The 27,870-nt window shown below is 43.4% G+C and overlaps 1 protein-coding gene across 3 annotated transcripts in view; it reads right to left on the bottom strand.

The window, feature by feature from the left end:
• Nucleotides 1–27,870, bottom strand: part of Zfyve9 (zinc finger FYVE-type containing 9) — a 128,524-nt gene that overhangs the window by 13,668 nt on the left and 86,986 nt on the right. For all 3 annotated transcript variants that reach the window (XM_055628925.1, XM_055628926.1, XM_055628924.1), the window contains 5 exons: nt 26,255–26,479; nt 23,568–23,650; nt 22,604–22,708; nt 1,553–1,703; nt 632–712 (listed from right to left, as the gene is read on the bottom strand). In XM_055628925.1, the coding sequence (XP_055484900.1) occupies nt 632–712; nt 1,553–1,703; nt 22,604–22,708; nt 23,568–23,650; nt 26,255–26,479 (645 nt within the window). The remainder of the gene's footprint in view (nt 1–631; nt 713–1,552; nt 1,704–22,603; nt 22,709–23,567; nt 23,651–26,254; nt 26,480–27,870) is intronic.

Here is a 27,870-nt window from a genome sequence, read left to right on the forward strand (position 1 = left end):
TCATTTCAGGGAAATAATGGAATTCTACCTCATTTCAGGGAAATAATTCCGTGCCTTTAAGTCACAGGGTCAAATGCTCCTCTCTGTAGTACCCTATCAAGATTCCTTAGCCTGCGAGTCTGCAAGCAAGCATGACAAAAGAACGAGGCACCCAGGCACCCCATGCCAGGATTTTGTTTGCTTGCTTGTTTTTCTTGCTCTGTTGGGTCTGGAACTCCTGGGTTCCAGTGAACTTCCTGCCTCATCCTCCTGGGTAGCTGGCAGGACAAGCATGTGCCACTATGCCCAGCTCCTGAGACAGTTTTAACCTGCTGAAAAATGACGTATATCTGAATAAAAAAAAAAAAATAAAATAAAATACAAGTTAGACATCTACAGCAGGTGTTAGCCCTCCCCCACCAGAGCTTCACGCCCAGGTGGCCTTGAATTCTCTAGGATAAGCTTAAACTCCAGCCTCCACTTTCCCCATGCTGGGATTACGGACTGTACAACCACTTCTGTTTGTGCATCAAGGCAAACTTTACCTTCTGAACTACTTCCGCAGCCCTCCAGGCACTCTTAAGATTGCCTACTTTTCAGCTGTATAGTCAGGACTGAACTGAGACAGGGGAATAGACAACCCATCCCTTACCTTCCACAATACTGGACTTGGCAAGGTATCCTGAAGAGGATTTCAGAGCGCCACTGAACACAAAGAAACTGGCACCAGTCACTACAACAGACATAGAAGTAGGTTAGTGAAGACAGATGGCTGAGATAGGCATTGAGAACAATAATGAGACTTAAGTTGGGAATTCCAAGAATCATCATACAGAAAACAAAACACCCCTGTGTGGACTAACCAGTTAGTTCCAGTGCCTATATAGGTTTGTGGAAGAAGTTTTAAGACACAATCAACCTTTCATCCTGTTGCACTCTTTCTCATTTAAGGGTCAAAGAATTTTAGAAACAAAATCTTAATGACCATGATCCTAGGGTTGGCTTGGCTTGCAGCATACTTCTGAAATAAATGTTTACTCGAACAAAGGCAGTTCCATTCATTTACATGTTCTCTAAGGGGGTCCAGAACTGTCACTGTGAACAGAGGAGCTGCTGGCAAATATTAATCATTTGATTCTTCACAGAAAAGTTTGTAACTCTTTTCTGATGTCTAGATTTTCTATTGTACAATCAAGTATATACTGAAGATGTTAAAAAAGTGTTAATTGACACAGAGTGTTAGCTACTTTATCTGCCAAGTTATTTTGTTTGTTTGTTTGTTTGTTTTGGTGGTTTTATTTCCTTTTTTGAGACAGGGTCTCACTTGTGTAGCCCCGGCTGTTCTGGAACTCACTCTGTAGACCAGGATGACCTTGAACTCACAGAGATCCACCTGCCTCTGCCTTCTGAGTGCTGGGATTGCAGGTGTGCACCCTGACCCAGTAGAGCTTGTTTAAAAAGCCTTCTTCTGGACTTTGCTGCAGCCAGACATGCCCATAACGCAGTCATACGTGCAGAATATAAATAATTTAAATAAACAAAATGAAACTCCTCCAGCAGTACCCCCGCTTACCCTTCCTGGGCTGGTTGTGGATACTGATGGCTTGTGTCTGATAGTTTCCATCATCATTCTGTACACAAACGAGGTGAGAATCCGCCTTTTCATTGAAGCAGGCCCCTCCTGCCAAGACGTGTTCATTGGACTTGTTCATGGCTTTCATCATCTACAAAGAACAGGGTTAACCTTATTCTGCAAGAATGGACAACTTTTCTAACATGGCAAACCACCAACTTCTCAGAGACAAACAGTCAGTCACAGTTTAGAAAAACAAAAGTTCCCTATGCAAGTTAGCTATATAACGTCTGAACATTCTGCATTCATTTTCTTTGTCTTTTTTTCTTTTTTTGTTGTGTTGTTGTTTGAGACAAGGCCTCACTATGTAGATGGCCTAGAACTCCTATGTAAACCATGGTAACCTTGAACTCAAAGACATCCACCTGCCTCGGCTTTCAGAGTGCTGGGATTAGAGGTGTAGGAGACCATGCCCAGCTTGTTTGCCGTTTCCTAGTTGCACTGAATTCAGTTAATACAAACTAGTTCAGTTAAGTGCACAGTCTCTTACTGCGTTCTCTAAGGACAGGGACCCTGAAATTATAACTCTAAAAGAATGTCACAATTTAAGTGCATCTGCCTACTTCCTTGATATCAAACCTGAAGCTTTTCTCTAGAAATCTATGAAGTTCATTGTTAGTTAATTTGAATAATTTGAGTTCTTTAATGAATATTAGTATTCTGTATTCTTTTCTCTTTTATATATTTTATTTATTTATTATTTATACCATATTCTACCTGCATGCGTGCCAACATGCCAGAAGAGGGCACCAGATCTCACTATAGATGGTTGTGAGCCATCATGTGGCATTGCTGGGAACTGGAACTCAGAACCTCTGGAAGAGCAGCCAGTGAGTGCTCTTAACCTCTAAGCCATCTCTCCAGCCCACGTGCTGCTAACTGTAAATTTAACATGGGAAAGCACCGAGGAGCTGGGGCTGTGGTTGCCTCACTGGGCAAGCATGAATGCCGTAGTTTAGGTCCTAGAAAAAGGCCGGTATGGCCATGCCTGCCTGTAAACCCAGTGCGTAGGAGGAGCAGAGGCAGGAAGACTGCTGTGACTTCATGGCCACTGCGCTCGGAGAAAGATTCTGTTTCAAGGAAACGAGGTGTGGGGTGACAGAGCAGGGCAGCAGAAGTTCTGCTCAGAGTCTGCATGTACACAAACCTGTGCAGTCAAAAGAGAAAAAGAAGGTTCTTGGGCCACTAAAAAAAAAAAAGACTGAACCTCCCTTGATGCTAAACTGCAATTAGATCAAGTTAATGTTGCTTTTCCCCATGTTTGTACATCTGTCGAGCTTACTGATCTATTTTTTAAATTAACTGTTTCCTTTGAACAGTTAATCTGAAACTTGTTACAGCCCCATTTCTTTCTCTGAGACAAGCAGCTAGAGCAGCACTTACCTTCTTCCCGTACCACCCGCCTGCTCTCTGTTCCACACATTTAAACACTGGGGATAGATGGATGCGTGGAAATAGAAAGCAGATGGTTTATTGGTTTGTTGGTTTGTTTGTTTAAGACAGAATTTCTTTGTGTAGATCAGGCTGTCCTGGAACTTGCTTTGTAGACCAAGCTGGTCTTGAACTCAAGAGATCTGCATGTCTTCCGAATGCTGGGATTATAAACGTATTACCACCACCTAATCCAGGACTTCATTTTCCTTTTAAGTGTGTGTGTGTATGTATGTGTGAGAGAGAGAGAGAGAGAGAGGGATTTCCCTATCTTTGGGAACTAGCTATACAATCGATGGTGGTGTGAACGGCCTCCACAGGCTTGTATATTTAAGCTCTTAGTCACCAGGGAATGGCACTATTTAAAGGATTAGAAGGATTTGGAGGTGTGGCCTAATTGGAGTGAGTGTGGCCTTGTTGGAGCAAGTGTATCCTGGGGCTGAGCTCTGAGATTTCCAAAGCCCATGCCGACCTCAGAGACCTTCTCAGCCTGCCATCAGGGTGCAGCTCTCGGTTCCAGCGGGCATGGTAGCACCTGCCTCCATTCTCCCCACCATGATGAAAATGAAATAAGGCTCTGAAGCTTTCTTCTATGAGTTGCCTTGATTATAGTGTCTCTTCACAGCAACAGAACAATCACCAAGACAAAATCCTTTGCTTATTTTGTAATTGCATTGTTTGTTTGTTTTGGTTTTTCTAGACAAGGTTGCTATGTATAGCCTCGGCTGTCCTGGCCTTGAACTCTGAGACCACCTACCTCTGCCTCTTAAGAGTGCTGAAAGCAAAGGTGTACGCCCCGCCAGGATGTTGTGTTGTTTATTTTTGGCTGTGGAGCTTTCTTTCTTTTCTGGCAGGGGTAGGCGTTATGAGCCATTGTTTCATGTAGTCTGGGCTTCCAACTCATCACACAGCCATGTAGCTAAAAACTATGCTGCTCTCCCAACCCTCTTGTCTCTGTGTCCCAGTGCTGGGATTACAGTAGGTAACTTTGTGGGTTTATTGCTTTAGTTTGCTGGTCCATTTTGCTCTGGCTCTAAGTAAGCAAAATTCACTTGTTTTTAACATTGTAACTGAGTGTCAACAATACCCTCATTTAAACAAACTGGGACAAATTTAAGAATTTGTTTCTCAGTCCTACACCCTATTCTATGCCAGCACAACACTATACTGTTTGAAAGCTTTATTCAAACTTTATTCTCCTTTTCCAAAACATTTTTCTGGGTTGTTACGTAAGACCCATAAAAGTTTTGGCTTTTTTACTATTTAAAGAAAGGCTGTGAAAATTTCAGGTGTCTATGGCGTCTATAGAGCTCTCTGAGTGGTGGTTGTCGGGCTCTGGACCCAGGCCACGAAGGTCATGCTGAGTGCCTGGGGGGTGGTCTTCAGTTTCTTCTACAATCTTATATTTTTCACAGTATAAATCTTTACCTCCATGATTAAACTGTTGTATTGTAGGTGTCAATACAACTTTAAGTCATCATTATCCCACACCTTTGTAAGTTTTCCAAAGTAGATATTTGCTGGCCTCAAAATAGTCTGCAGCCAGATGACCTTAAACTTCTAATCTTCCTGCTTCCACCTTCAGAGCACTGGGGTTATAGACACCTGCCACCACGCCTGCTTTATGTGCTGCTGGGGATGAACTCTGACCTTCCCACATGAGAGGCAAGCATTCTAGGAAGCCCTCCGATGTAATTTTATTTTCTAATTTAAATATTACTTTTAATTATGTATAGGCGTGTGCATGTGTGGTCATGTCACAGTGAGGAAAGGTACCGTTAGAGTTGTGGATGGCAGTGAGCTGAACTCAGGTAGGTCCTCTGAAAAAGCAGCCAGTGTTCGTAACTGCTAAGCCATCTCTCCAACCTTTTCAAAGGCTTGCTTGCTTATTATGTATTTATCTAGCTACTTGTACACGTAATGTGTCTGTCCTGTCTGCATGTGTTATGAACACCTTCTGAATGCCTGGTATCTAAAAAGTCCCCTGGAACTGGAGTTTGAGTCACCACGTAGATGCTTGAACCAAACCCATGTCCTCTACAAGGGCAGCAAGTGTTCTGTGTGAAGGAGAGGAAGCCCTGGGCAGTGAAGGCTTGAGTGAGGGTGTGGTTCCGATACAGGCAGGGCTATGTCAAGGATTCCAAAGCCTCCGACTAATGGGCAAATGGCAGTCTTCCCTGGCTAGGCTCAGGGAAATGGCAGACTACCCTTGTGGCCCAAGTGTGGGTGCTAATGGTGTGTACAGAAAATGTCCACAGGACTGCTCCTACTGAGATTAGCTACACTCGTTACATCTGCATAGCGTGAACTCTGCCTTTGTTTAACTGTATGCAACAACCCACCTCCCAGTTTACTGCACATAATAAACAGAATCAGCTCCAGGGGGCTTAAGTTTCTCATCCCAGCTTTTTTGTGTGTCTGTCTTTTTTTCATTCCCTGGCCACCACAGCCATGTCTAACCCTAGGGTCTGTGCAAGGATGCAGTATGAGCCATCTCTCTAGCCCCTGTTTATTTAAAAACAAAACAAAAAAATTTAAATTAAGTTTGTTTATTTAGTGTGTGTGTGTGTGTGTGTGTGTGTAGGTCAGAGGAAAACTCCATGGACTTGTTCTTTCCCTTTACCGAGTAGGTCCCAGGGTATCAAATGCAGGTGTCCAGTCTCGGCAGCAAGGGCCTTTGCTATCTAGAAGAGTCTAGTTTCTAGATGCAAACAACTTGGGTCAGCAGGCTTATGCTCATCCAGCGTCAACTGGGAGACTAATTTGTCATTTGCAATTTACATTTGCATCATGTAAAAGGGAGATGATTGCATGTACCCATTTAAAGGATGTCATATCCATCATTTCCTCCAAAGCTCCAAGATAAAGTGGTTTCTAATTGCGTCTACACTAAGCAGACTAAGACACATGCCCAATTCAAACACTCTGAATAAATTACCTGACACTGAAGGAAATCATCTTCTTGATTTATCTGGATGCTAGTTTCAAGTCCAATATAGTAAACTTAAATTCCTTTAAGAGCTGAATTAGCATATTTTATTTCCCTTTAAAATTATACTCATTTGCAATAGGAAATTTTCCCAGAGAGATTTTTACTAAGAATGAAACACATTTATGCTTAACATCTATGATATAAATGCTTGACTGTTTTATCTGTGTTATTTCTAAACTCCACCAATTCAAATTCTCTATCTCATCTCTCTATCCCGTTCTCCCTTGTACTCTGCTGTTTGTTTGTTTTTTTTCCTATACACGCCTGGATTTCACATAATCTTAATCAATTCGATTAGCTCCATATCCAGGCCCAGCTCGGATGTCATACTTTATCTTGCCTTCTACTCGGAACCATGACTGCTGTTCTAGCCCCACGCCAGCTCTTCTCTTGCCTCCCTTCCTAACCGCACCCAAACGTGCCTCTTACACAAGAGGACTACTCCCTCACACATGCTTCTCCTTCTATCTTTTTTCTTTTTTTTTTTTTTTTTTTGAGACAAGGTCTCGCTATGGAGTCTGGGTTGACTCTGAACTCACGTTCCTTCTTCCTTAGTCTCCCAAGTGCTGTAAGTATAAGCATGTACTGCTCTGCCTGAGCTGAAGACTACTCCCCAACTCCCTACCTATTTCGTGATTTCCCTGAAAATAACAGAGAATTTGTGCTAAACCGTTCACACTTTTTCACCCAGTGAAAGAGTGTCAGTGTAAACATCTATGAGGCAAGCAGAGCACTTCTGATATATTTATTCTGACTCAAAGCAACGCATACAAACAGACTGGCCTCTATGTAATCACAAAAACATACTAAATGCTTTTCAGTGTTTAAAAGAGTTAGGAAAGTAACATGAGACAGTATGAACGTGGGCAGTGTGTTAGTGACTGTTGTGCTGCTGTGAAGAACCACCACAGCGAGGCAGCCTACAGAAGAAAGCACTTACCTGGGGCTGGCTCACCATTTCAGGGTCAGCCATTACCATCACGGTGGGGAGCCTGGCGGGCAACTGTGTTGGAGAAGGAGCCGAGAGCTCCCATCTGACCCACAAGTTATAGGCTAAGAGAGAGACAGAGACACTGGGCCTGGGCTGGGCTTTTGAAACCTCAAGCCAACCCAGTGACACACCTCCAACAAGGCCACACCTCCTAATCCTTCCCAAACAGTTCCTGTAACTGGGGACCATGAATTCAAACACACGAGCCTTTGGGAGCCATTCTCATTTAAACCAGCACAGTCAGATCATTTTCAGTGTTGTCACTAAGATTGGTGTCATTTTCCTTGTACAGGTTGGCAGGACTGATCCCTGGCAATGTAAGCACGTAAATATATTTAAGGATCTCATATGGATAAGTAGTGAGGGAAAAGGATAACAAATTATTAGCTACATGGTTAACATAACGAATAAGTGCGGCTAAAGTGGTCCAATGAGCGCTGGAGAGAAGACACAAGATGAAGTGATTGCTCTACAAGGACCTGAGTGTGGCTCCTTAGAACCATGTAAAAGATGGGCACGACGGTGCAACCCCAGTGCGGTGAAGCTGGAAACAGGTGCATGCCAGGGGTTTCTTGGCTGGCTAGTCTAGCCAAAACAGTGAGCTCCGGTTCGCTGATACACACTGTCTCAGAATACACGGTGGAGAGTGATAGACACAGACATCTCTTGTTGACCTCTGATCTGATTGTGAGCACACTCCTGCATACTTGTGTACATATGATAACTCTAACACAGACACACACAGGTCGGGATCTATGGAGAAAGGAGAGAGCTTGGGTCTAACACAGACACACACAGGATGGGATCTATGGAGAAGGGAGAGCGAGCTCAGGTCTTTTTTTGTTTTGTTTTTAATGGCTACATGGTGAGACCTTACCTTTTCTAGTGAACTTTACCTCAAATCTCCTTCAACTCCTTCTTTATTAACCAGATGAGAACTTGAGTTTGGGTACCAGTTTGTTAAGCAAGGCATAGACAAGAGTAGGAGCTACCAGTACAAACTGGTACCCAAACTCAAGTTCTCATCTAGTACCTGGACAATCTCTACCTGTACAGCCATTTTTAACTGCTGCCCGTGTGTGTGTGTGTGTGTGTGTGTGTGTGTGTGTGTGTGCGCGAGAGAGAGAGAGAGAGAGAGCGAGAGAGAGAGCGCTTTTTGGTTTTTTGACACAGGGATTTTCTGTATAGCCCTGGCTGTCCTGAAACTTACTCTGTAGACCAGGCTGGCCTTGAACTCACAGAGATCCACCTGCTTCTCTCTGCTGGGATTAAAGCTGTGCTCCATGACCATCTGGCTTAATTGTAAATCTTGACTTCTGTCAAGATGTCATTTTTATCTTTAGGCCTCTACCAAAGCCAGGGTTCCAGTTCTGATCATAAAATTTGATTCTGTTAACTCTTTGTGGTCTCAGTTACTTTCAGTGTATCTGAAAACAATGGCTGCAAGGCCACTGCTACAGGTAAAGTCAGACTAACTTTACATGACCGTCAGCTGCCAGAGCCCTTTCAAATTTCTTCAGGGTCATAGCTGGAATATTCTTGATGTTGAGCTCGATGTCTGGCAGACCAGAGCCACTGCTTTTGTTTACTGCAGACCCACCCTCCACGCCTGTGGGACAGGATGATTCCTCAAATACTGGCCTCTTTTTGGCTGTTTCTCTATCCAGTGTTGATAACTGACCTGCGCACTCCAAGGACAGTTGCAAGATTTCATAGTTGAGTGTCAGAGGTGCTGGTCAAAGATTTTTCCGTATTTGAGTTCAGGGTCACTTTTTCTTCTTCATGAATTTCTTGACAGCCTTTTCTTTGGAAATAAAAATTCTTCCTCTGTTTTCTGGTGAAGGTGCCCCCGAGTATTTCTATTAAAAACCCTCCTCCAGGAACATGAAGATTCTCACGGTAAACTGGTTGGTGGCCACTTCCTGGTGTGCTCTCTGCCGGGACCCAGCTGGCGGCACCACGCTCTGGGGTCGGAGTCGCCTGCAACATTGCCAATGGCACAGTTCCTCTTCCGAGGGTTGCCAAAGGGTTCACTTTCATCAATATCGTATTTTCCAGCTCTGGGTTGTTTTTGTTTTTCATGTATAAAGAACTAGCACGATCTCTTTCACCGACAAGACAGTCTTGAAAAGCCCATTCAAGGAAGATCACTTAGTCCTTCATGCAGTCATGGAGATGACGGTGACGCATGCTCACCCACATTTCCAGACTGCAGCGAGCTGAGCAGACACGGCAAAAGCAAGAATTTTCACGGTGACTCCAGGAAAGCTGCCACCTGCCTTCAAAGGTCCACAAGGAAAAAAGAGAATTCTCTCCAGGCCCTTTTGAAGAGAGAGTGCAAATGTTGTCATGTGTGACATATGCTTATGCATGCTTGTGAACATGGAAGCCAATGGAGGACACAGTTGTACATGTATGTGTATGACCACACTTGTCTTTTCAAATGGGTTTGGGGGATTTGAACTCAGGACGTCATTTGTATACAGTAAATGCTCTTACCTGATGAGCCATTCCCCAGCCCCCATGGCTTCTTATGTATACCTTTCCCATAGAAAATAGACCTCAAGGCAGGCCGGTTTTCTGCAACTTCAAGCTACCACCAAGCATTTGTTCATCCTAGAATTGGCGGTAAGGACTGAAGAGTCCTGAGGGTATGGGTTAGGCAACAGAGGCAGCCTCAGAACTACTTGATGGCCTATAGTTTCACATCCAAGTCTTTGCATATTCTATTATTTTGCTTCCCCTTTTCTGCCAAAATGAAGCACCTGAAAAACGTGGTCCCAAATCATTTCTTAGTAAACATCTCATTTTCTACAAAGCCTTAGCTGACTCCCAATCAGATACTAACAGGACTACCCTCTCCTTTGAAACGCTAATCACACTTTCTCTTTATTTTTTTAGGTTTTTATATGGCACCATCCTCATTCAGACTTGGAATAATGATCACCAAACAAGGGTTAAGCCCGACTTACTGTATTTGAACCCTGGCTTTCTTAGTAACTAGCTGTGTGCCCTTGGGCAACTTCTTGGACCTCCCTGTATCAGTTTCCTCCTCTGTAAAATGGGATTTTAGAAAAGGCAGCTAACTATTTGTCTCATCTAGCATGTGTGCAAAGGGTTCCTGCTCCACAGACACTTGCTTAGCCATGTTCATTGCCACTCTATTCACAACAGCTAGGAAATGGGAACAATCTAAACATCCTTCAACTGATGGGTAATAAAAATGTGGTGTACGCGCACGCGCACAAAAACACACAGTGGAATATTAGTCAACTTTAAGAAAAGTGAAATCACAAAATGTGCAGGCAAATAGATGGAACTATAAAATGTTACACTGAGCGGGGCAGAAGGACAAACAGCACATATTCACTTGCTTGTCAAGCTTTAGCCCCACCTTTAGAGGTTAAGCAGACGCCAGGTGTGGTGGTTTGAATGAAAATGCCCCCATATTCATGGATATCTGAGTGTCTGACCCCCAGTTTGTGGCACTGTTTGGACAGGGTTAGGAACTGTGGCCTTGATGGAAGAGTGACGTCACTAGGGGCAGACAGGCTTTGCCATTGTTTGCCCTCTGTCTCCTGATTGCTGTCTGAGGTGTAAATTCTCAGCCTTATCCCTGGTGAGAAGCCTGATGCTTGCCACCAGCTTTTCTGCCATGATGGTGACAGGACTCTTATCCTAGAGGTACACTCAAAATGAACCCTTCCTTCTGCAAGTTGCCTCAGCCATAGTGTTTTATCACAGCAATAGAAAAGTAACTAATGGACCAGGGAAGTAAAAAAGGCTCATGGAGCAGGAGGAGTTCTACAGATCCTACAGAGGAAGAAATGGGAAAAATGTGGAAGGGGGGCTTGCCCAGAGAGAGAGGAGGGAGAGAACACAGAGGAAGACGAGGGAGGAAGCATAAATGAGCCTAAGAATGTTTTTAAAAGTCACAGGGAATCATTGTTTCATGTTTACTCACAATAACCTATATATAAGAACACACACACAGAGTTGAAATGAAGTTACACTGCTCGGGGTAATAATGCTCCTCAAGGGCCACAGACTATGTAAGAAAACTCCACAGTGCCAAGCATGAGGACCCTCCTTCTGAGTGGTGGTCAGGGGAGACTGAGAGTCCCGAACACCGTAACCATTGCCACGGTCCTTGGCTGCGTACTAGAATTCAAAGGTGGCAGTGTCCTGCTGAAATCACCACCCACTTCAGAGAGACCTGGAAGACTCCTTGCTAAGGGCTAGCTCTCATAAAGTCAGGAAGAACTGTGCAAGCTGCCAAGAGGAAAAGCAACCAGCAGGCCCGGCCAGCTCAAACAGTGGCGAACCGTCACGAGGACTAGAACACACTGCAAGGCACTCTGGAAGGTACGGTAGTGGTACTATGTCCTGTGGGCAACCAACAGATGCTAACTGGCTTCTGGCCCCTCAGTAGACAGGAATTCCCGCCTGACATAGTCCTAGCCCACCACCTACGGGGAAGCCAAGGACCTTAAGAGAATCCACTATGTCACTTCCCTCAACCAGCACAATCCTTAACGGCATTCCAAATACGACAGTCCTTACACCACAGAGGAGGGCGCTCATCCCCATCAAGGAAGCTTCTTGCAGCAGAACTGGACAAAGCGCAGAGAACAGCTGTCTATGGGGTGCCCAACACCAACTGATACATCCACAAAATGAACTCCACACTAAATGCTCAGGGAACTGCTCAGAAGAAGGGCAGAAAAACTGTAAGAGCCAGAGGACAAGCACATCTGCTGTCTTGACTTATGTGACCTCACTATGTGACACTGCACCCATGAACGCTTACCATGACGGCTACCTAAACAAGACCTGATAAATGACAACACCAGCTGATACGTCAGTGTACATGAGTCTGAGACGGGGAGATCAGATGGCTCCAAAGATGAGCCCCAACAGCTTATCCAATCCCACGCGGTCTGTAGATATGAGCTAAATGAACTCAGCAGGTTCTATCTGTAAATTATTTGCATTATGTATGTCCAGCAATAATAAAGAAGTAGGGGCCAGAAATTTGAGAAGGAGTGGGGGAGACAAGGAGGAGTTGGAGAAAGGGGGAAAGGGGGAGAGAAGAGGAGAGATTATGCAAATATAACACTCATATATGAAATTCTCAAAAATAAACAAAAGTTTAAACCATACCTGGGAATGGTAGCTTGCTGCAAATCACAGCACCGAGAAGGCAGAGCTGGAAGATCAGGAGCTCAAGGACAGTCTTGGCTACATACTGCGTTTAAAGCCAAGCTGGGGTACACGAGATACATGAGACTTGGTTCCAAAACCAAATCCCACTAGATAATCGCATACCTAGGGATACACCAACGGCCCTAGTTAAACATACTGGGTTACAAAACAAAGCAGAAAGACCTGAACATGGAAATGGACTTGTAGGGAGCAGCCGTGGTTGATGGAGTGAGAGGGGTGAGAAGGCAGGCACGGTGAGAGTAACTGGAATGCATTATACACATGCAAAAGTTGCCAGTGTATGAATTTCATTTACTTTTTCATAGGTATGAACTATATAAATCAGTACTTAGAATAGTACCAAACACCTAAGCACTTTAAGATTTTCGGGCAATTGGAATAAAAGTAATGAGATAAGAGGTTCCAGGCTAAACGTGGCAGCAAGACTGAGTTCTGATAGGCAGGGAATGCCAGAAGTTGGCTAGAAGGTCAGTGTTTCAGAACCATCAGCAATTTCTGTTGCCGGGCATGGATCAACAGGGAGAAGATGGTCTTCTGCATGCAGAGCGCACCGCTCTAAAAGAAGAGTACTATGGGCTCTTCTCAGGGCATCCTCTTTTGTTTTGCTTCTTTTTTCACTTTTTTTTAAAACTGAACTTTTTTTCACATATTTTGCTCATGTTTTTCCCTTTCCCAACTTCTCCCAGATTTTCCCTTACTCAATTTTGTTCTTTCTCTCTCTTTAAAAAAAACAAAGAAACAGCCAGGCAGCAGTTGCACGGACCTTTAATTGCAGCACTCTGAAGGCAGAGGCAGGTAGATCTCTGTGAGTTTGAGGCCAGTGTGGTCTACAGAGATAGCTCCAGGAAAGCCAGGGCTATACAGAGTAACCCTGTCTCAAAACAAAAACAAAAAGAAACAAAAACAGCAAAGAAAAACCCACAACAACAACAAAAACCTCAAAGAAACAAAGCTAACTCCCTGACAAAAATAAAGCTTATAATAAATAAGCAAATACTTGGAAGACAACAAATACGAAAACAAGGCAAAGTGAAACAAAGTCTACAAAAACACTATCAAGTCCATTTTGTGTTGGCGAACTCCTCCTCGGCGCGGGAGCTGCCTGACATGTGGATCACATACATGCAGTGAACCACCCTGCAGGGCATTGATTCTCCCCGCGCCGGAGGGGGCCAACTGCAGAGAGCTTCTTGGTTATTGGTGGCATCCCATACCTATTTCTCCTTCTCAGTTCTGGCAACTGAAATAATGATGGAGATAATAATATTAAACAAACAGAGGCTGGAGGGATGGCTCAGTGGTTAAGGGAATTGGTTCTCTTTCGGAGGTCCGGTGTTCAATTTCCGCCAACCACATGGTGGCTCGTACCCATTTGTAATGGGATCTAAGTCCCTCTTCTGGATGTGTGTGTGAAAACAGATTACTCATATACACAACAATAATTTAAAAACAATAAACAAACAACAGATAGGCTAGAGGAAAGATCAGCCTTGTCTGCCTGCCCTGTTCATGTTTTTCTTGGCGAGCACACCTGTCCTGTTATGATGCTGCTGCCAGTCTGTGGTATTAAGATCTAGTTTCCTTGTCTTTTGACCTGGAATGAAGACCAACAACTCTCTAGGACTCTTTCAGACCTTTCAGGGCCAAACTTGGACCTGCTGGGGTGTCCAGATTCATAGATCAAGAAGCTACTAGGCTCTCAGCCACTCTAGCATGCAGACAGTCATTGCTGGACTGACTGAACAGTCTCTGCCAATCTAGTAAATCCTTTTATAATATGTCTGTAGATATACATACATATATAGATTGTATCAGTTCTGTACTCCAGAGAACCCTGATTAATAAAATTCCTGTGGTTAAATACTAACATCTCAGTATAAACTAGGAACAGGCGCCTCAAGAGTCAACTATCACCACCCTCATCTTCACTATTCTCTAGACTTTTGACCAACTCAGAACTATTAACTCCTCCTTCCCTGAAAGAGATATATTCCTTGAAGACCAGAAAACAAAACATTCCTCAGATTTCAGAGCCATCTGTTCTCACTAGTACTACAAAGAACTTTTCAAATTATGATTTTGTAAGTTCACACTTCCCTGAATATGTATACTTCCAAATTTAAGTAACCCAGAATTCTATTTTAAAATCAGAGTGTGGGAGGAAACCCTCAAGAGGTCATTCAGCTTACCTTGTTCAGTTTAAATTACTCAAGACAGGGCTTGAGTAACCAACACAAATTTCTCTTCTCTGCTTTTGTACTTTTGGGCAAAAATTACTGAAACTTTGATCCTAGCCTGCCTGTTATAAACTGTAGTCTCTGAAGCCTCCCATCCCTTAAGCTGCTTCTCAAAGTATTTGGTTATAATTTGGTTATAACCAAATTTATAATTTATATAATTTATAATTTGGTTATAAAAAAGCTAGTTACCACAATTATTTTCCGCAGTGCTGACTTGGTGACCAGGCATTGTTTTTGTTTGTGTCTATCTTGAAATGTGATTCTCTGCTGATTTTAAAAGGTAACTTGAATCTGTGGTGTGATTCACACCTGCAGTACTGCACTCATGAGGCTAATTCAGGCTGCTGTAAAACTTGAGGCCAGTCTGGGATGTTTATACCTGTGTCCAACAAAAAAACAAAGTAACACACCCACCTAGGTTTATAGATACAGCAATCTTAGTCTGTAATTATTTCCTTTCAAAGACTGAATACACTACTCTTTTTTTTCTCTCTCTTTTAGCTTTTAGGGTTTCTGCCAGAGGTCTGATATTATTCTGATGTGTTTGTCATTGTGAGTGACATTTTCCTCTTGCAGATTTTACTGTTTGTTTTGACATCTTGACCATGTTAGAGAGTTGTTCTTCTCTGGTTCTGTTTGTTGGGGTTGCTGACCTGCAACTCACTCTGTAGACCAGGCTGGCCTTGATCTGCCTGCCTCTGCCTTCCAAGAATAGCCCATTTACAGATTTGTATGTGATTAACTGAAATTTTCACTTCCAACCTTCATGGTTTTCTTGGTTTTTCTGTTTTGTTCTTGGTAACTCAGTTTCCTTACTGAATTTCCAATCTATGTGTTTAGCTCTTTTCTCTGTATGGCCTTCATATCCATGTCCTTATACATTTCCTTTCTTGCTTGCTTTTTGTTTTTTCTTTGAAGTCACTAGTTATTTTGAAGCAGGCTATTTGTTTGTTTGTTTGAGCATCTCAGACACTTCAGTATGTTTTGTTCAGGATTAGGTAGCTGTGATCTCTCAGAGGTGTCAGGCTGCCTTGCTTCTGGTTGTTTCTATGTTGTGGTCTGCATGTCTGCCACACTATCTCTGTTTTTTCTGTTAGTTTGGTTGGTTGGTATTTTGGTTTTTCAAGACAGGGCTTCTCTGTGTAGGCTTGGCTGACCTGGTCGTCCCAAACTCAGAGATCCGCTTGTCTCTGCCTCCTGAATGCTAGGATTAAAGGCGTGCACCACTACTGCCCAGCTGTGAGGCCATTTCTTATGGTTTTATTTGGAGATCTTAGTAGTGGCCTACTTCTGAGGGTTTATCTCAGGTCTACCCAAGAGAGAAAAAGCCAAACTGTATAACAAAAACAACATCAGAGCAAAAGAAATACCAAAATATACTTAAAATGGACCAACACCAACTATAGAAATTAGAAAAAATAATGTAGATTGTACTAGAAGCTAAAAATTTATTTGGGGTAAATGTAGTAATTGTAAGAGAAACAGAATAAAAGAAGAAAGGAAGGAAGAGAAAAAAGAAAATCGAATCAGGGACAAATAAAAGAAAAGAAGAATACAAATCCACATGGAGAAAAGTGTCACGAAGAGGAAAAGAAAGCAGTGTCTGCTAGCCCAACAACAACGATGATGTGTGACTAAACCTACATAAATATAAGCGGTAAACAAACATGAAAGCGTAAAACATGCCAAAATGCTAGCAGTGACCATTTAAAGGAGGGGAGCACAAGGGGCAGGAAGATGAAATGTTGGAGCAGCTTCTTCTCGGGCCCTCTACACCTGGAGTCTGGAAGGTAACAGGTATGTAAGGCTGGCGTCAAGCGAGCTTGGAAGCTCTTGTCTTTCCTGTCCTCTGCACTGGGGCTGGTCCTGGACTGGACAAGGACAGAGCTGTCTTCACTTTGGCAGCTTCCTGTTTCGGCATGTGTGTAGCAGAGCCTTCTGCTGGTCACACTTAGCTTTGCAGTCTATGAGGTGGGCAGGTTCTCCCACACTCCAGGGAGCCTCCAGTTTGTATGACACGCAGTAGCTAATGCTCTAGCCAGAGTATGTCTCATGAATACACTGCAGCAGGAAAAGTAAATACTGAAATCTCTATAAGCAGATCAACCTTCAGACTTGAAAATGAACTCATGTGAAACACCCTGCTGGAGATTAGGATGTGGGTGTCAAATAGCCACTGTAGCTTCAAAGCCTCAGTCCTCTACAGTGAGCCTCTCGGCGTTAAGGTTGGTTCACCTAAGCTTAGGACAAACAGACTCTGCAGCTAGCTTCAGGAAACAGACCTCGCTGCTAGGCACCACGTGTAGGGCTACAACCCATCGCCCTTCAGCCTGAGCCAAGTGTCCTTAACTGTCTGGTGTGCTGGCACCTGGCCTCCTGCAGCAGCCTCCACCTGAAAGCAGGCTAGGCCCAAGCTCCCTGACTTGTGATTTTCCCTTGCTACTGCTCTCAGTCTTTAATAGTGTCTGGCCACAGCCTCTTGAAACACAGGGAGTGACTAGGTGGACCTCCTCTCCCTGGCTGATCCTTCCCTCGGAAGGGGTCAATATCTCACAAGCACACACAACAGAGTCAAGGCTTGCAAGGACTCCGGGGAGCTCTTCCCACGAGGTACTGAAGCTTCTGATCCCTCCCCCACGGAGCAGCCACACTGGGGGTTGCTCGCTCTCACTGTGGTGCTCTTCTGTCTCTGCACACTTTCCAGCTGAGCTTTCGGATGTTCTCACCCCTTCCCTGCACGTTGATTCTGTTCTCTTGATCCTTCTCTCGCATCATGTGACATGGTGGAAGCTTCTCATCTGCCATCTCACTCTACAATTTCCTATTTTCTCGCCTGAATTTTGATTTTTTTAAATGAAGCACGTTTCTCTTGGCAGGCTCATTTTTTACTTAGTTTTTACATGTGCATGTTCCCCGTGTGCCATGGCGCACATCTGGAGTTAGAGGATAACTCAGCAGAACTGGTTTCACCTCCTACCATGTAGATGGACCCTGGGGACTGGACTCAGGCCATCAGGTTTGGTAGCAAGCTTTACCCCCAACCTACCTTGCTGACAGTCATCTTTTGACACTCTCCTCAGCTTGGCAAGATGGCTTAGTAACACTACTTTATGCACAACATGGCTAGTAAGAAAACTATTCCCGGATCCTTGAGAATTGTTCTACCTGTTCCTTTCCAGGGCTTTCTTCACATACATGCATTCAACACAAGATCTCCTGAGCTCTTTCAGTTCTGGTACTCTTGCCTGCAAATTCTAGTCATCACAGGCTCCTTGTGTTCTCAGCTCTATCTCCTCAAGTCTCCTCAGGTTCTGTCTCTTTGTGTTCATGCTCCACTGTCTGCTGCCTTGCTTCCTCACATTTTTCTTTTCTTTTTTTTTTTTAAACATTTATTTATTACGTATACAATGTTCTGCCTGCATGTACACCTGCACGCCAGAAGAGGGCACCAAATCTCACTATAGATGGTTGTGAGCCACCATGTGGTTGCTGGGAATTGAACTCAGGACTTCTGCAGGAGCAGTCAGTGCTCCTAACCTCTGAGCCATCTCTCCAGCCCCCTCACATTTTTCTTGACTAGCTTTTTATAGTGGACTTGCAGCTGGTAACATCTGCACCACAGATTTGGAGGCACAAGCTACAGAAGTAGACATCTCACAGCCCTGGAGGTTATAGGCCCAGTACTGGAGTCATCAGAGATGATTTCATCAAGGCCATCAGAAAGGTTTAGTTCACATCCCCCTCCCTGGGTTTTCGAAAGAAGGTTTCTCTGTGTAGCTCTGGCTGTCCTGGACTTCGCATACCAGGCTGGCCTCAAACTCACAGCAACTCACCTGCCTCTGCTTCCCAGGGTGCTGAGATTACAAGCATGTGCCACCACACCTGGCCTAGTTCAGGTCTCTTAACATGGATTAAAAACAGCTACTTTCAGCATTGGTGGCACACGCCTTTACTCCCAGCACTTGGGAAGGAGAGGAAAGTGAATCATACAACCGGAAGAGCTGTGTCTGATCCCTGGAGCCAAGGCAGAAACAAAGAACTGACTCCTAAAAGCTGATCTCCACATGCACGCTACGGCTCACCTGTGCTCACACACAGATGAAAGTTTAAATTTCTTCAGCTGGGTTTTGACAAGCCAGCACAGCACAACTTTATTTCCCACTAACCCATTAGTGTTTTGCCTCTTCTTCATGATGCGGTTTATGCTCTTCTGGGGGAGACACACTTCTACTGAAAGATACATACATGGAATACGTAATAGAAGATGACTCTGAATTCCTGATACTTCTGTCCACACTTCCTGAGCTGAGATTACAGGCTCCAGCCACCATGCTATTCTCTCTCTCTTCCAATTCCGTTGTTTTGAATGTGTAAGCATCATTCATTATCCATAAGATCTGTCATTTATTTATCCAGCAATAATTTATAAACATTTTCTACATGCAAAGTACTGCTTTTGTTAGGTACTCAAACAGTAAAAAATTAAGAAGCACGGGACAGTTCCATGTTCTGTGTAGCCTGGACCTCTCTATACAGGCCACGCTGGCCTCAAACTCAGACTCACCTGCCTCTACCGCTGGAGTGTTAGGATTCAGAATGTGCGCCACCACACCCACCCAGCCCTGCTGGGTTTTTTTTGTTTTGTTTCGTTTTGAACAGAGTTTCCAGAGATTGAACTCAAATAGCCAGGCTTGTGTGGGAGCCACCTCTTTGGCCTGTTTCATGTTTTTGTTCAACATGTTTCTTGGATACCTACTATGTACTAGTATTCTTGCACTGCTATGCAAAAGTGTACTTTTGGTACCAGTAGTAAATAAGACAGACATATCCCTCACAGGACAAACAGTCTCAGAGAAGACACTGAGCATGAAATAACAAGTATATGATTGTCAACAGTATGCAATGAATTTTCTAAAAATGTGCTGGTCATGGTAGTGCACGCCTTTGATCTCGGTGCTTGAAGAGCCAGGTGGACCTTCATGAACACCAGGCCAGACTGGTCTATACAGCAAGTTTCAAGGCAGCTGGCGTTACATATTGAGACCCTGCCTCAAAGGGGAAAAAAGAATTCTGAAAATGCCACAACAGAGAAAGCTACTCCAGGTGAGAATTTGTTGGGAGCACAGAGGCCCCTATGCCCACGATGGCTCTAGGGAAACAAGAGTGTTCAACAAATGCTGCTTTTTCAAGGGAAAAGATGTATAATCTGTTTTTCACCCAGAAGGCTGGGAATGGAGGTGATTAATAGCCTAGTGATCTGTGTTAGCTGAAGGGCCAGGCCATACCAAGCTCCCACAAGCACGACTGGAGGTGGCTAACAGCATAAATGAGCTCGGTGCTATCTGTATGACTGACGTCAGATCCGTCCCCAGGCCCTTACTGTACTCTATCTCTAGAACCCATCTTTTTGGAAGATGTGACATGTACTTTGAAGTAATTATGCCTCCTTGTGAACAGGGGATTGTATTTCAGCAGAAAACTTTTTTCCAAATTGTGCTGTGCTTAAATATGCTTACAATAAACTGGTTGAATTCTAGAAGTTTAAACCAGCACCACCTAAACTGTGCTGAGCTGCATTTCCTTTTTGCCTCCTGCAGACCATTCCTGTCAGCCATAGTTTTTGCAGGGACCCTTACCCAATAGGAATTAAAATCTAATTAGAGAAAATATTCTTAAACTTACACTTAAAAAATAAGTAGGGCTGCAGCAGGATGTGGTAATCCCAGCACTCAGTGAGGCAGAGATGGGCGAATCTCTGTGAGTTCGAGGCCAGCCTGCCTGGTCTACGAAGTGAGTCCAGGACAGCCAAGGCTACACGAAGAAACTCTATCTCAAAAAAAAAAAAAAAAAAAAAAAAAAAACCAAGTAAGTGGGTAGGGTTAGGCAAGTGAAGTGTAAGGTATGTATATGCCAGTAAGGACGCAGCTTCTTGAAAAGCTGTGAGGAAAAGCAGATCAAGGACCGCACGGGTGGGAGTGAGGAAGACTGTGTATAGGGCAGAGACAGCTCAGTAGTAATCAACATTCCCCACACCCGGGAAAGAAGATGGGTTTGGCAGGACATGCCCAACCAGACATGTCTCGTCACCAGGTGAGGCCTCCAGTTCCGGGAACGCATTACAACTAATCAAGCTGTTGGCCAAAGGACAACCCAAGGATACCCCCAGACAACGCAGGCTATCGGCTGCTCACCACGAGCTGATGGAAAGGCTCTGCTGCTGAAGACAACACCTAAACAACTCAGTCATGCCGAGGCTGAGCTGTGCTTCAGATATTTCAGATATCAAATATTCAGATATTCAGATACCTCACCACTACTGCCTAGTGTTCAAGGCACTAGAAAGTACTCTGTATGGTATCAAGAAAAAAAAAAAAAGGCAAACACCCCTCCCATCTACAATAGTGAGCTGCCTGAAAGACACAGCAATAGCAGCACGGAGTTTGTGGTTGTACCCAACCAGTGTCGGAATACATTTGAGGCCCATCACATGAGATAGGACCCATGCTCAACACTGCTCAGGTAGCCAAGAACCTCCTCTAAATAGGCCAGGGAAATCCAAGCACTGCTGTTCTGCTAAAATAACATGCAATAAAATGATGCCTAATGATGCTCTGCTATACTCATAGATCAGGTCTTGCTCAGCCATCGTCGGAGAAGCTTCCTCCTGCAGCAGATGGGGGCAAATCCAGAGACCCACAAGAGAACAAAGTGCAGAGTAAGAGTTCCTAGAACACTCAGTCCTAATCAGGATATCTCCTCAGATCCCTCCCTCACAGCTCAGGGAACGCTATGGAAAAGGAAATAAAAACATTGTAAAGAGCCAGTGGGGACAGAGAACACCAAAGTAATGAGGCCTTGTACACACAGCAGGACGTGAACTCACTGGGACTATGGCAGCATGTGCAATCCCTGAACGGGTCTGAGCCAGATCAAGTCCTAGTCCTGAGAGGCCAAGTACACACAAGTCTCATCGCTAACCCAGAAACCGCCGCCACATATGATAACTGTTAGCAAAGGAGAAACTAGTTTTTCCAATGGAGTCCACTGGTTTATACAGACCCTCATGCCCAGCAGTAGGCGGCTCGCACAAAACAAACTCAATGGCATTTTTGGAGGGTCCTTATCTCATAATGCTTTCACTGGTAATCTCTCTCTCTTTCTTTCCTTTCCTTTCTCTTCCTTCCTTCCTTCCTTCCTTCCTTCCTTCCTTCCTTCCTTCCTTCCTTCCTTTTCTTTCTTTTCTGCACATATATGTCTTCTGCACATATATCATGATTTCCAGTTTTGTGTTTTTTATGGAATTTCCGTGTATGAAAATATGTGTGCCTCTGCATTTACATGTGTCTCTTGTGCTTTTTCTTTGGCTTTTTCTCCTGGTAGTTTGTTTGCTTCATCCTATTCCAGTTTGGTTTTATTTTTATTTTATGTTACTTAATATTACTTTATCATTATTTTTTAGATCCCTGCTTGCATTCTAATGAGAGGGAAAACAAGTGTGGATTTCAGAGAGTGGGGAGTCAGGGTGGGTCTGGAAGGATTTGGGGGAGGGAAAAACATCATAAGAACATACTGTATGAAAAAGAAGTCTATTTTCAATTTAAAAAACAAAACAAAGATGAACAACACAGTATTTACTGTACTAGAGAATAAGAAAAAAAAATCCCACCAGAAATTTTATAGGTATGCTATAGCTAACTTTATACTTCTCAATAAAAATGCAAGTCTATCACAATACTGAAAGATCAAATGACACACCTGTTACTTTAAAAGACTGGAACAGCACTAGCTGTTTTTCCCAAAGGTCCTGAGTTCAATTCCCAGCAAACTATATGGTGGCTCACAACCATCTATAATGAGACCTGGTGTTCTCTTCTGACCTGCAGGCATGCACACAAAACACTGTGTACATAATAAATAAATCTTTTTTAAAAGTCTGGAATTTATCACTCTACCTTTCTCTAAGGAAATTTTACATAAATGGACTAAGCCAAATATTAATATAAACTGAGTTTCCTACAACTAAAGATAAAATTTGCATGTAATTATGTACTTTTTACTTTTACTCATATTTTCAATTATGAAAAAAAAGTCCCTTCATGATAAAATCTTACCTCATTGTATCTATTGCTGGGAATTTTGATGCTTGTTTTTCGAACTTCCATATCAACCACCAAACCTTGAACAACTGGCAAAGTATACTGGTAATTTCGGAAGTCCTGGGCAAAGAATAAAGTAGAACAGAACATGATAAAATGGTAAGGTTTGGTTTACAGTAATAGAAGTAGCACAAATAGGAATGTCAACATTGAATGATCTTGCTTATTTACAACGAAAGGACGTGTAATGGAAACCCTTACTGCTGCATCCGACCTCTCTCACTACATGTAAGCCCACAAGGCAATAAATCAGATGGCTTCCTACTCTCCTTACACGTAATGTCGAATAAAATGACTACTCTGCTTTATTGCTACTTAACATTTTTTATATTTATTTTTTAGCTGTTTGTCTTCTTTTAGGTATGAGCTCTAACTTGTTTTGTTCTTGTATGTCTACTGTCTAGAACATTTTAGGAACTCAGTGAGTATTTGTAGCTAAATGTAGGTACAAAAATGTAGAATGTAACTCCTAGTCAGTACACAGATCCATGGGCAGAAGAAGCCTTTCATGTATTTGAGTGTAACCTTGGACCAACTTTTAGCTCAGCAGTGAACTGAGATGCAGAGGGATAGAGGATGTCCTTCCTACAATGGAAACAAGACAAAACGCTGTATCTTTACACCATGCTCTAGTCCTTACAGGAATCATGCCAGGTCACTGCCTCAAAAGCACAGTCAGGGCTGGAGTCCTGGACTATTTCACCCAAAAGCTCCATCTGTTTTAAAAAACATATGCATGTTCTGTTCGCCTCCAGCACATGCCTTCACCTGCCTGAAGCAGCAGGGGCGGAGCTGTCAACAAAATAGCAAAATCTTTCTCTCCTTTCTCCTCTACAAGTACAGGAAAGAGAATAGTGAAATCTTTCTCTCCTTTCTCCTCTACAAGTACAGGAAAGAGAAAAGGAAATTCCCAACTTACTGCTAGAAGATTCATGATGGTATGCCCAGTCTCTCCAAACAATGGCTTCCGAAATCTAACACTGAACAGTGGGCAGGGGTAAACTATAGAAATGAGAAATTATCAGATTAAATTTGGCACCTTAAATTTCTAGGAAAAGAAACATCATTGTTAAAATAATGTTAAATATAATTTAATGGCTCATTATGACATTTCAAATGTTGGGCTCCAAAAGTATTTAGTATGGTAACAGATAACTCGTGAGCCAGAGCTAGTCGTCTGATGACCACAAAAGTCTTTTCATGCAGTTTCAAAGTGCCTCATCAGGTCCTAGGAAGCAGCTGCATTGGTATGGTCCAGAAAACCAAATTTCTCCCCAAAACCCTATACTCAGAAAGCCAACGAGCTCACTCCTCTCTTCCTCCTAAGGAAGGGCAAGCACCAGGTGGCACTCCCAGCTGGCTCACTGACCAGTTCTTCTGTTTGAAATGACAAATAAGACAAAGAAACGGGCTGCTTTCTCTGTGGGCAATCCAGCTTCTTTCCACTGTTCACTTGTTTTTAGAGTCTCATCCAGGGGCATCTTCACCTAAAAGGTGTTTCTTAACCAACTTCATTCTTGATCAAGCTAAAGATCACTTTGGAGCACCCACATGATTTAATCATAAGCATGGGTTTGTAATACAATATACCATTTTAATCATCATTTCTGGTTTTTTCCCTTACATTCCTAAGAATCTATAATCATATCTTAGCCATTTCCGAATTTCTAGGATTCAAAGCACTTTATAGGTTTTGGTTAAATGCTTTTGGTTTCTTTTTTGTTTATTCAAGACAGGATTTCTCTATGTAGCCTTGGCTGTCTTAGACCTCACTCTGTAGACCAGGTTGGCCTTGAATTCACAAAGATCCCCCTGCCTCTGTGCTGAGTGCTGTTGGTTGTGGTTTTCTGAGACAGCATCTCATTTTGGAGCTCTAGCTGGCCTCGAGTGAACTCTATTGACCAGACCAACCATGAGCACACAGAGATCCATCTCCCTCTGCCACCTCAGTCCTGGGATTAAAGGTCTTCACAGTCCAGCCCTCGATTAAATTACTTATTCTTTTAATTTGTTTTGATTTGCTTGTTTTATTTTTATGTGTATGAGTGTTTTGCCTGCATGTGTGTCAGTGTAACACTTATGTGTCTGGTAGCCCCATAGATCAGATGAGGGCATCGAATCCCCTAGAACTGGAGTTGAGGGTAGTTGGAAGCCATCATCTGGGTGCTGGGAACTGAATCTAGTCTTCTGTAGGACAAGAAGTGCTCTTAGATGCTGAGCTATCTCTCCAGCCCCCCTTCATTAAATTCTTAATCAGTGACAAACACGTAAGTAAAAATAGAGGCGCGATGGCTAATCTTAGTTGTCAACTTTACACACTGGGGAAGAGCTGTCTCCGTGAGACTGGCTTGTTGACATATGTGCAGTGAGCTTTTCTCCACTGCTAACTGCTGTCGAAGGGCACCGGCCACTGAGGGCAGTACATTCCTAGGCAGCTGCGCCTGGGCTGAAAAGAAAGGTAGCTGAGGTGAGCCTGGGACAAGCCAGTAAGCAGCATTCCTCAGTGGTCTTTGCTTCAGCTCCTGCCTCCGGCCCACAGCTCCTCTCCTGACTTCCCTCAACGATGGGCTGTAACCTACAAGCTGAAATACATTTCCTCCACAAACTGCTCTCGGTCACGACAGTGACCCAGTAACAAACAGTAAACTAGTACGAAAGGCAACTTGTTGAGAACATATATTATTTTCTGGTTTATAAACTAATGTTTCGTTTATTATTTTATTTTATTCCTTTAACACTATAGTATAACATGAGACAAAATCACCAGTTTATAAAACAAACCTGACAATTTGAGAAGCTAACAATAAGAAAATTTGAGTTGCTTTCCTAAACTTACAGAGCTGAGGACCTATGCAAGTGTTCTGATTCCCAGACAGGTTGCTTTTAAGTAAATGAAAATACAGAAGTTAAAGTAAAGTTTGCATCACGACTTTAGTATCTTAAAAAAGCGCATGCACGCACGCACGCATGAACAGAGTTGTACAGCCACAACCATGGCCAAAGAAGACCTGTCAGCCAGCTCACAAAGTCAGAGCCATAAGCACACACAGTTTTCATCATCAGTGAGAGTCAAGTAAAACAAACTCTTATGAATGCTTCTAACAAAGTAATAACCAATATGTTCACATATATGCTATAAAGATACTGGTTCAATTTAATTGTCTTGAAGATGGTCTATTTTTTAAAACATTATTTATTTGTTTGTTATTTATACAGTGTTCTGTCTGCACACCAGAAGAAGGACATATCTCACTGTAGATGGTTATGAGCCACCATGTAGTTGCTGGGAACTGAACTCAGGACCTTTGGAAGAAGAGCCAGTGTTCTTAACCTCTGAGCCATCTCTCCAGCCTGAAGATGATATTTTTAATCGGTGAACCACAAGAGTAAATTTGCAAAGGAAGAAATACCATCAACTTCCTCACTTGGCGTTTTCACTCGTTCCACTATAGCTAAGTCAGTACAGACACTGGTCATGTTTAGCTGGCATTCCTATTTTCAAAAAGTTACTTCTTAACTGAACTGTATAATCAGAGGGGGATCAAAACATCTCAAGGTTCGGTTAATCACATCTTGGCTGTGCGGCTTGAAAACGCCTGTACTTACGTCGATATTCAGCTCCAAGCCTTAACATGAGTCGGATGGGAAACACTTTGGCCCAAGGGGTCTCCCATTTCTGGATGAGAATCCCAAACAGGTAGGGCGGGGTCGGAAGCACTAGATCCTGCAGTGACTGGTAGGTAGACGTCACATACAAGAACCCACCGTGCTCCTTACTGCCCAGAAAACTCTGGCTGAAGAAAGAATGTCCCAAGTTGCCCACAACATTCCCTAAAATAAAAAGGTCATTATTTTCTATCAAGAAATCAATCATACTTTAAATAATTATCATTACCCAAAACTGAGCTAGATAGAACCAAACACGAATTCCCAATCTTTCCCCGTGAGAGAGCCATATCTGCAAAATTTTCATTTTGTGTATGTGTCTGTATTTGCATGTGTGCGCACACGCATGTGGAGGCCGGAGGTCAGCCTTCAATGTCATTCCTCAGGAGCCGTCCACCTTTATTTTTGTTTGTTTGTTTGTTTGTTTGTTTGTTTGTTTTCCAAGACAGGGTTTTTCTGAGTAGCCTTGGCTGGACTCCAAATCACAGAGCTCTGCTGCCTCTGCCTCCCTGAGAGCTGGGACCGTAGGCGTGTGTCACCACACCCAGGGCCACTTTGTATTTTTGAGACGAGCTCTTTCACCGGGCAGGTCGGTCTAGGATGGCAATACGCACTTGTCCCTGATTCACCTGCTTTTACATGTGCTGGGGACTGAACGCAGGTCTTCACGCTTGTGTAGTAAAGCCCTTAATCAACAGCGCTCTCTCTCCAGCCCAAGAAAGCTATTTTTTTAAAAAGTGAATTGCATCTGTTAAAAGACAGTTTGTTTTCTAGTTTTTCAGGGCTTCCCGTGAGCACGAAATAAGGATGGAGTGGAGAGTGGTCACTAGAGACTGCAAAGAGCAGCAAGGAGAGACAGAAGAAAGAAGCTGGTAAAAGACACCAGCACAGAGGAACCAGGTCTGTGTTTCTGCAGCACAGGAGGAAACTTACTAGTATCTACACTGTATTTACTAGAAAAGTTTTCAACACAGAAATGAGTAATCCTTGAGGGGATGAAGGCACTTACTGCCATGATTTGATCACTACATACAGTATACATGGGCTGAATTACTGTAACACGCTATAAAGCTGTAGGAGGATTAGATATTTAAAGTAAAGTAAATGTTATAATGCAAAATCATTCATACAGTATACTGTCATTATCACCCTAGATTTTGTCTACAACTTAGTCACTTCACACTGGCCTATCCTATTCAAATTATAATTCCAACTATTATGCAAAAGCTATGTCTCCTAAACTTAAACTAGACTTATCTACTTTTTAAAACTCGTTATTGGTTAGCTTGTTGTTGCCCTGTGAAATGGAGGTCCTGCAGCTTTGGTTCTGCTCCAACAGGTCAAAGATGGGGTGATGTTGGGGTGGGTCATCTCAAAGCCCTGGATCTGGATCTGGGAGGTAGCGGCATTGGTCAGCATGCCAGCTCTCCCGTTTTGCCCTGCCAGGGACTCAGCCAGCTCTCTGGCCTGCAGCCCACTCTCAGGACCCACAACACAAGGTCCTCTATCCAGGAAAGGCTGGGGTGGAGCAGTCTCGTGGTGAAGGGTGGGGCCAG

This window comes from Psammomys obesus, unplaced genomic scaffold, assembly GCF_907164565.1.
Source record: "Psammomys obesus unplaced genomic scaffold, mPsaObe1.curated_primary_1811, whole genome shotgun sequence".
Classification (NCBI taxonomy): Eukaryota; Metazoa; Chordata; class Mammalia; order Rodentia; family Muridae; genus Psammomys; species Psammomys obesus.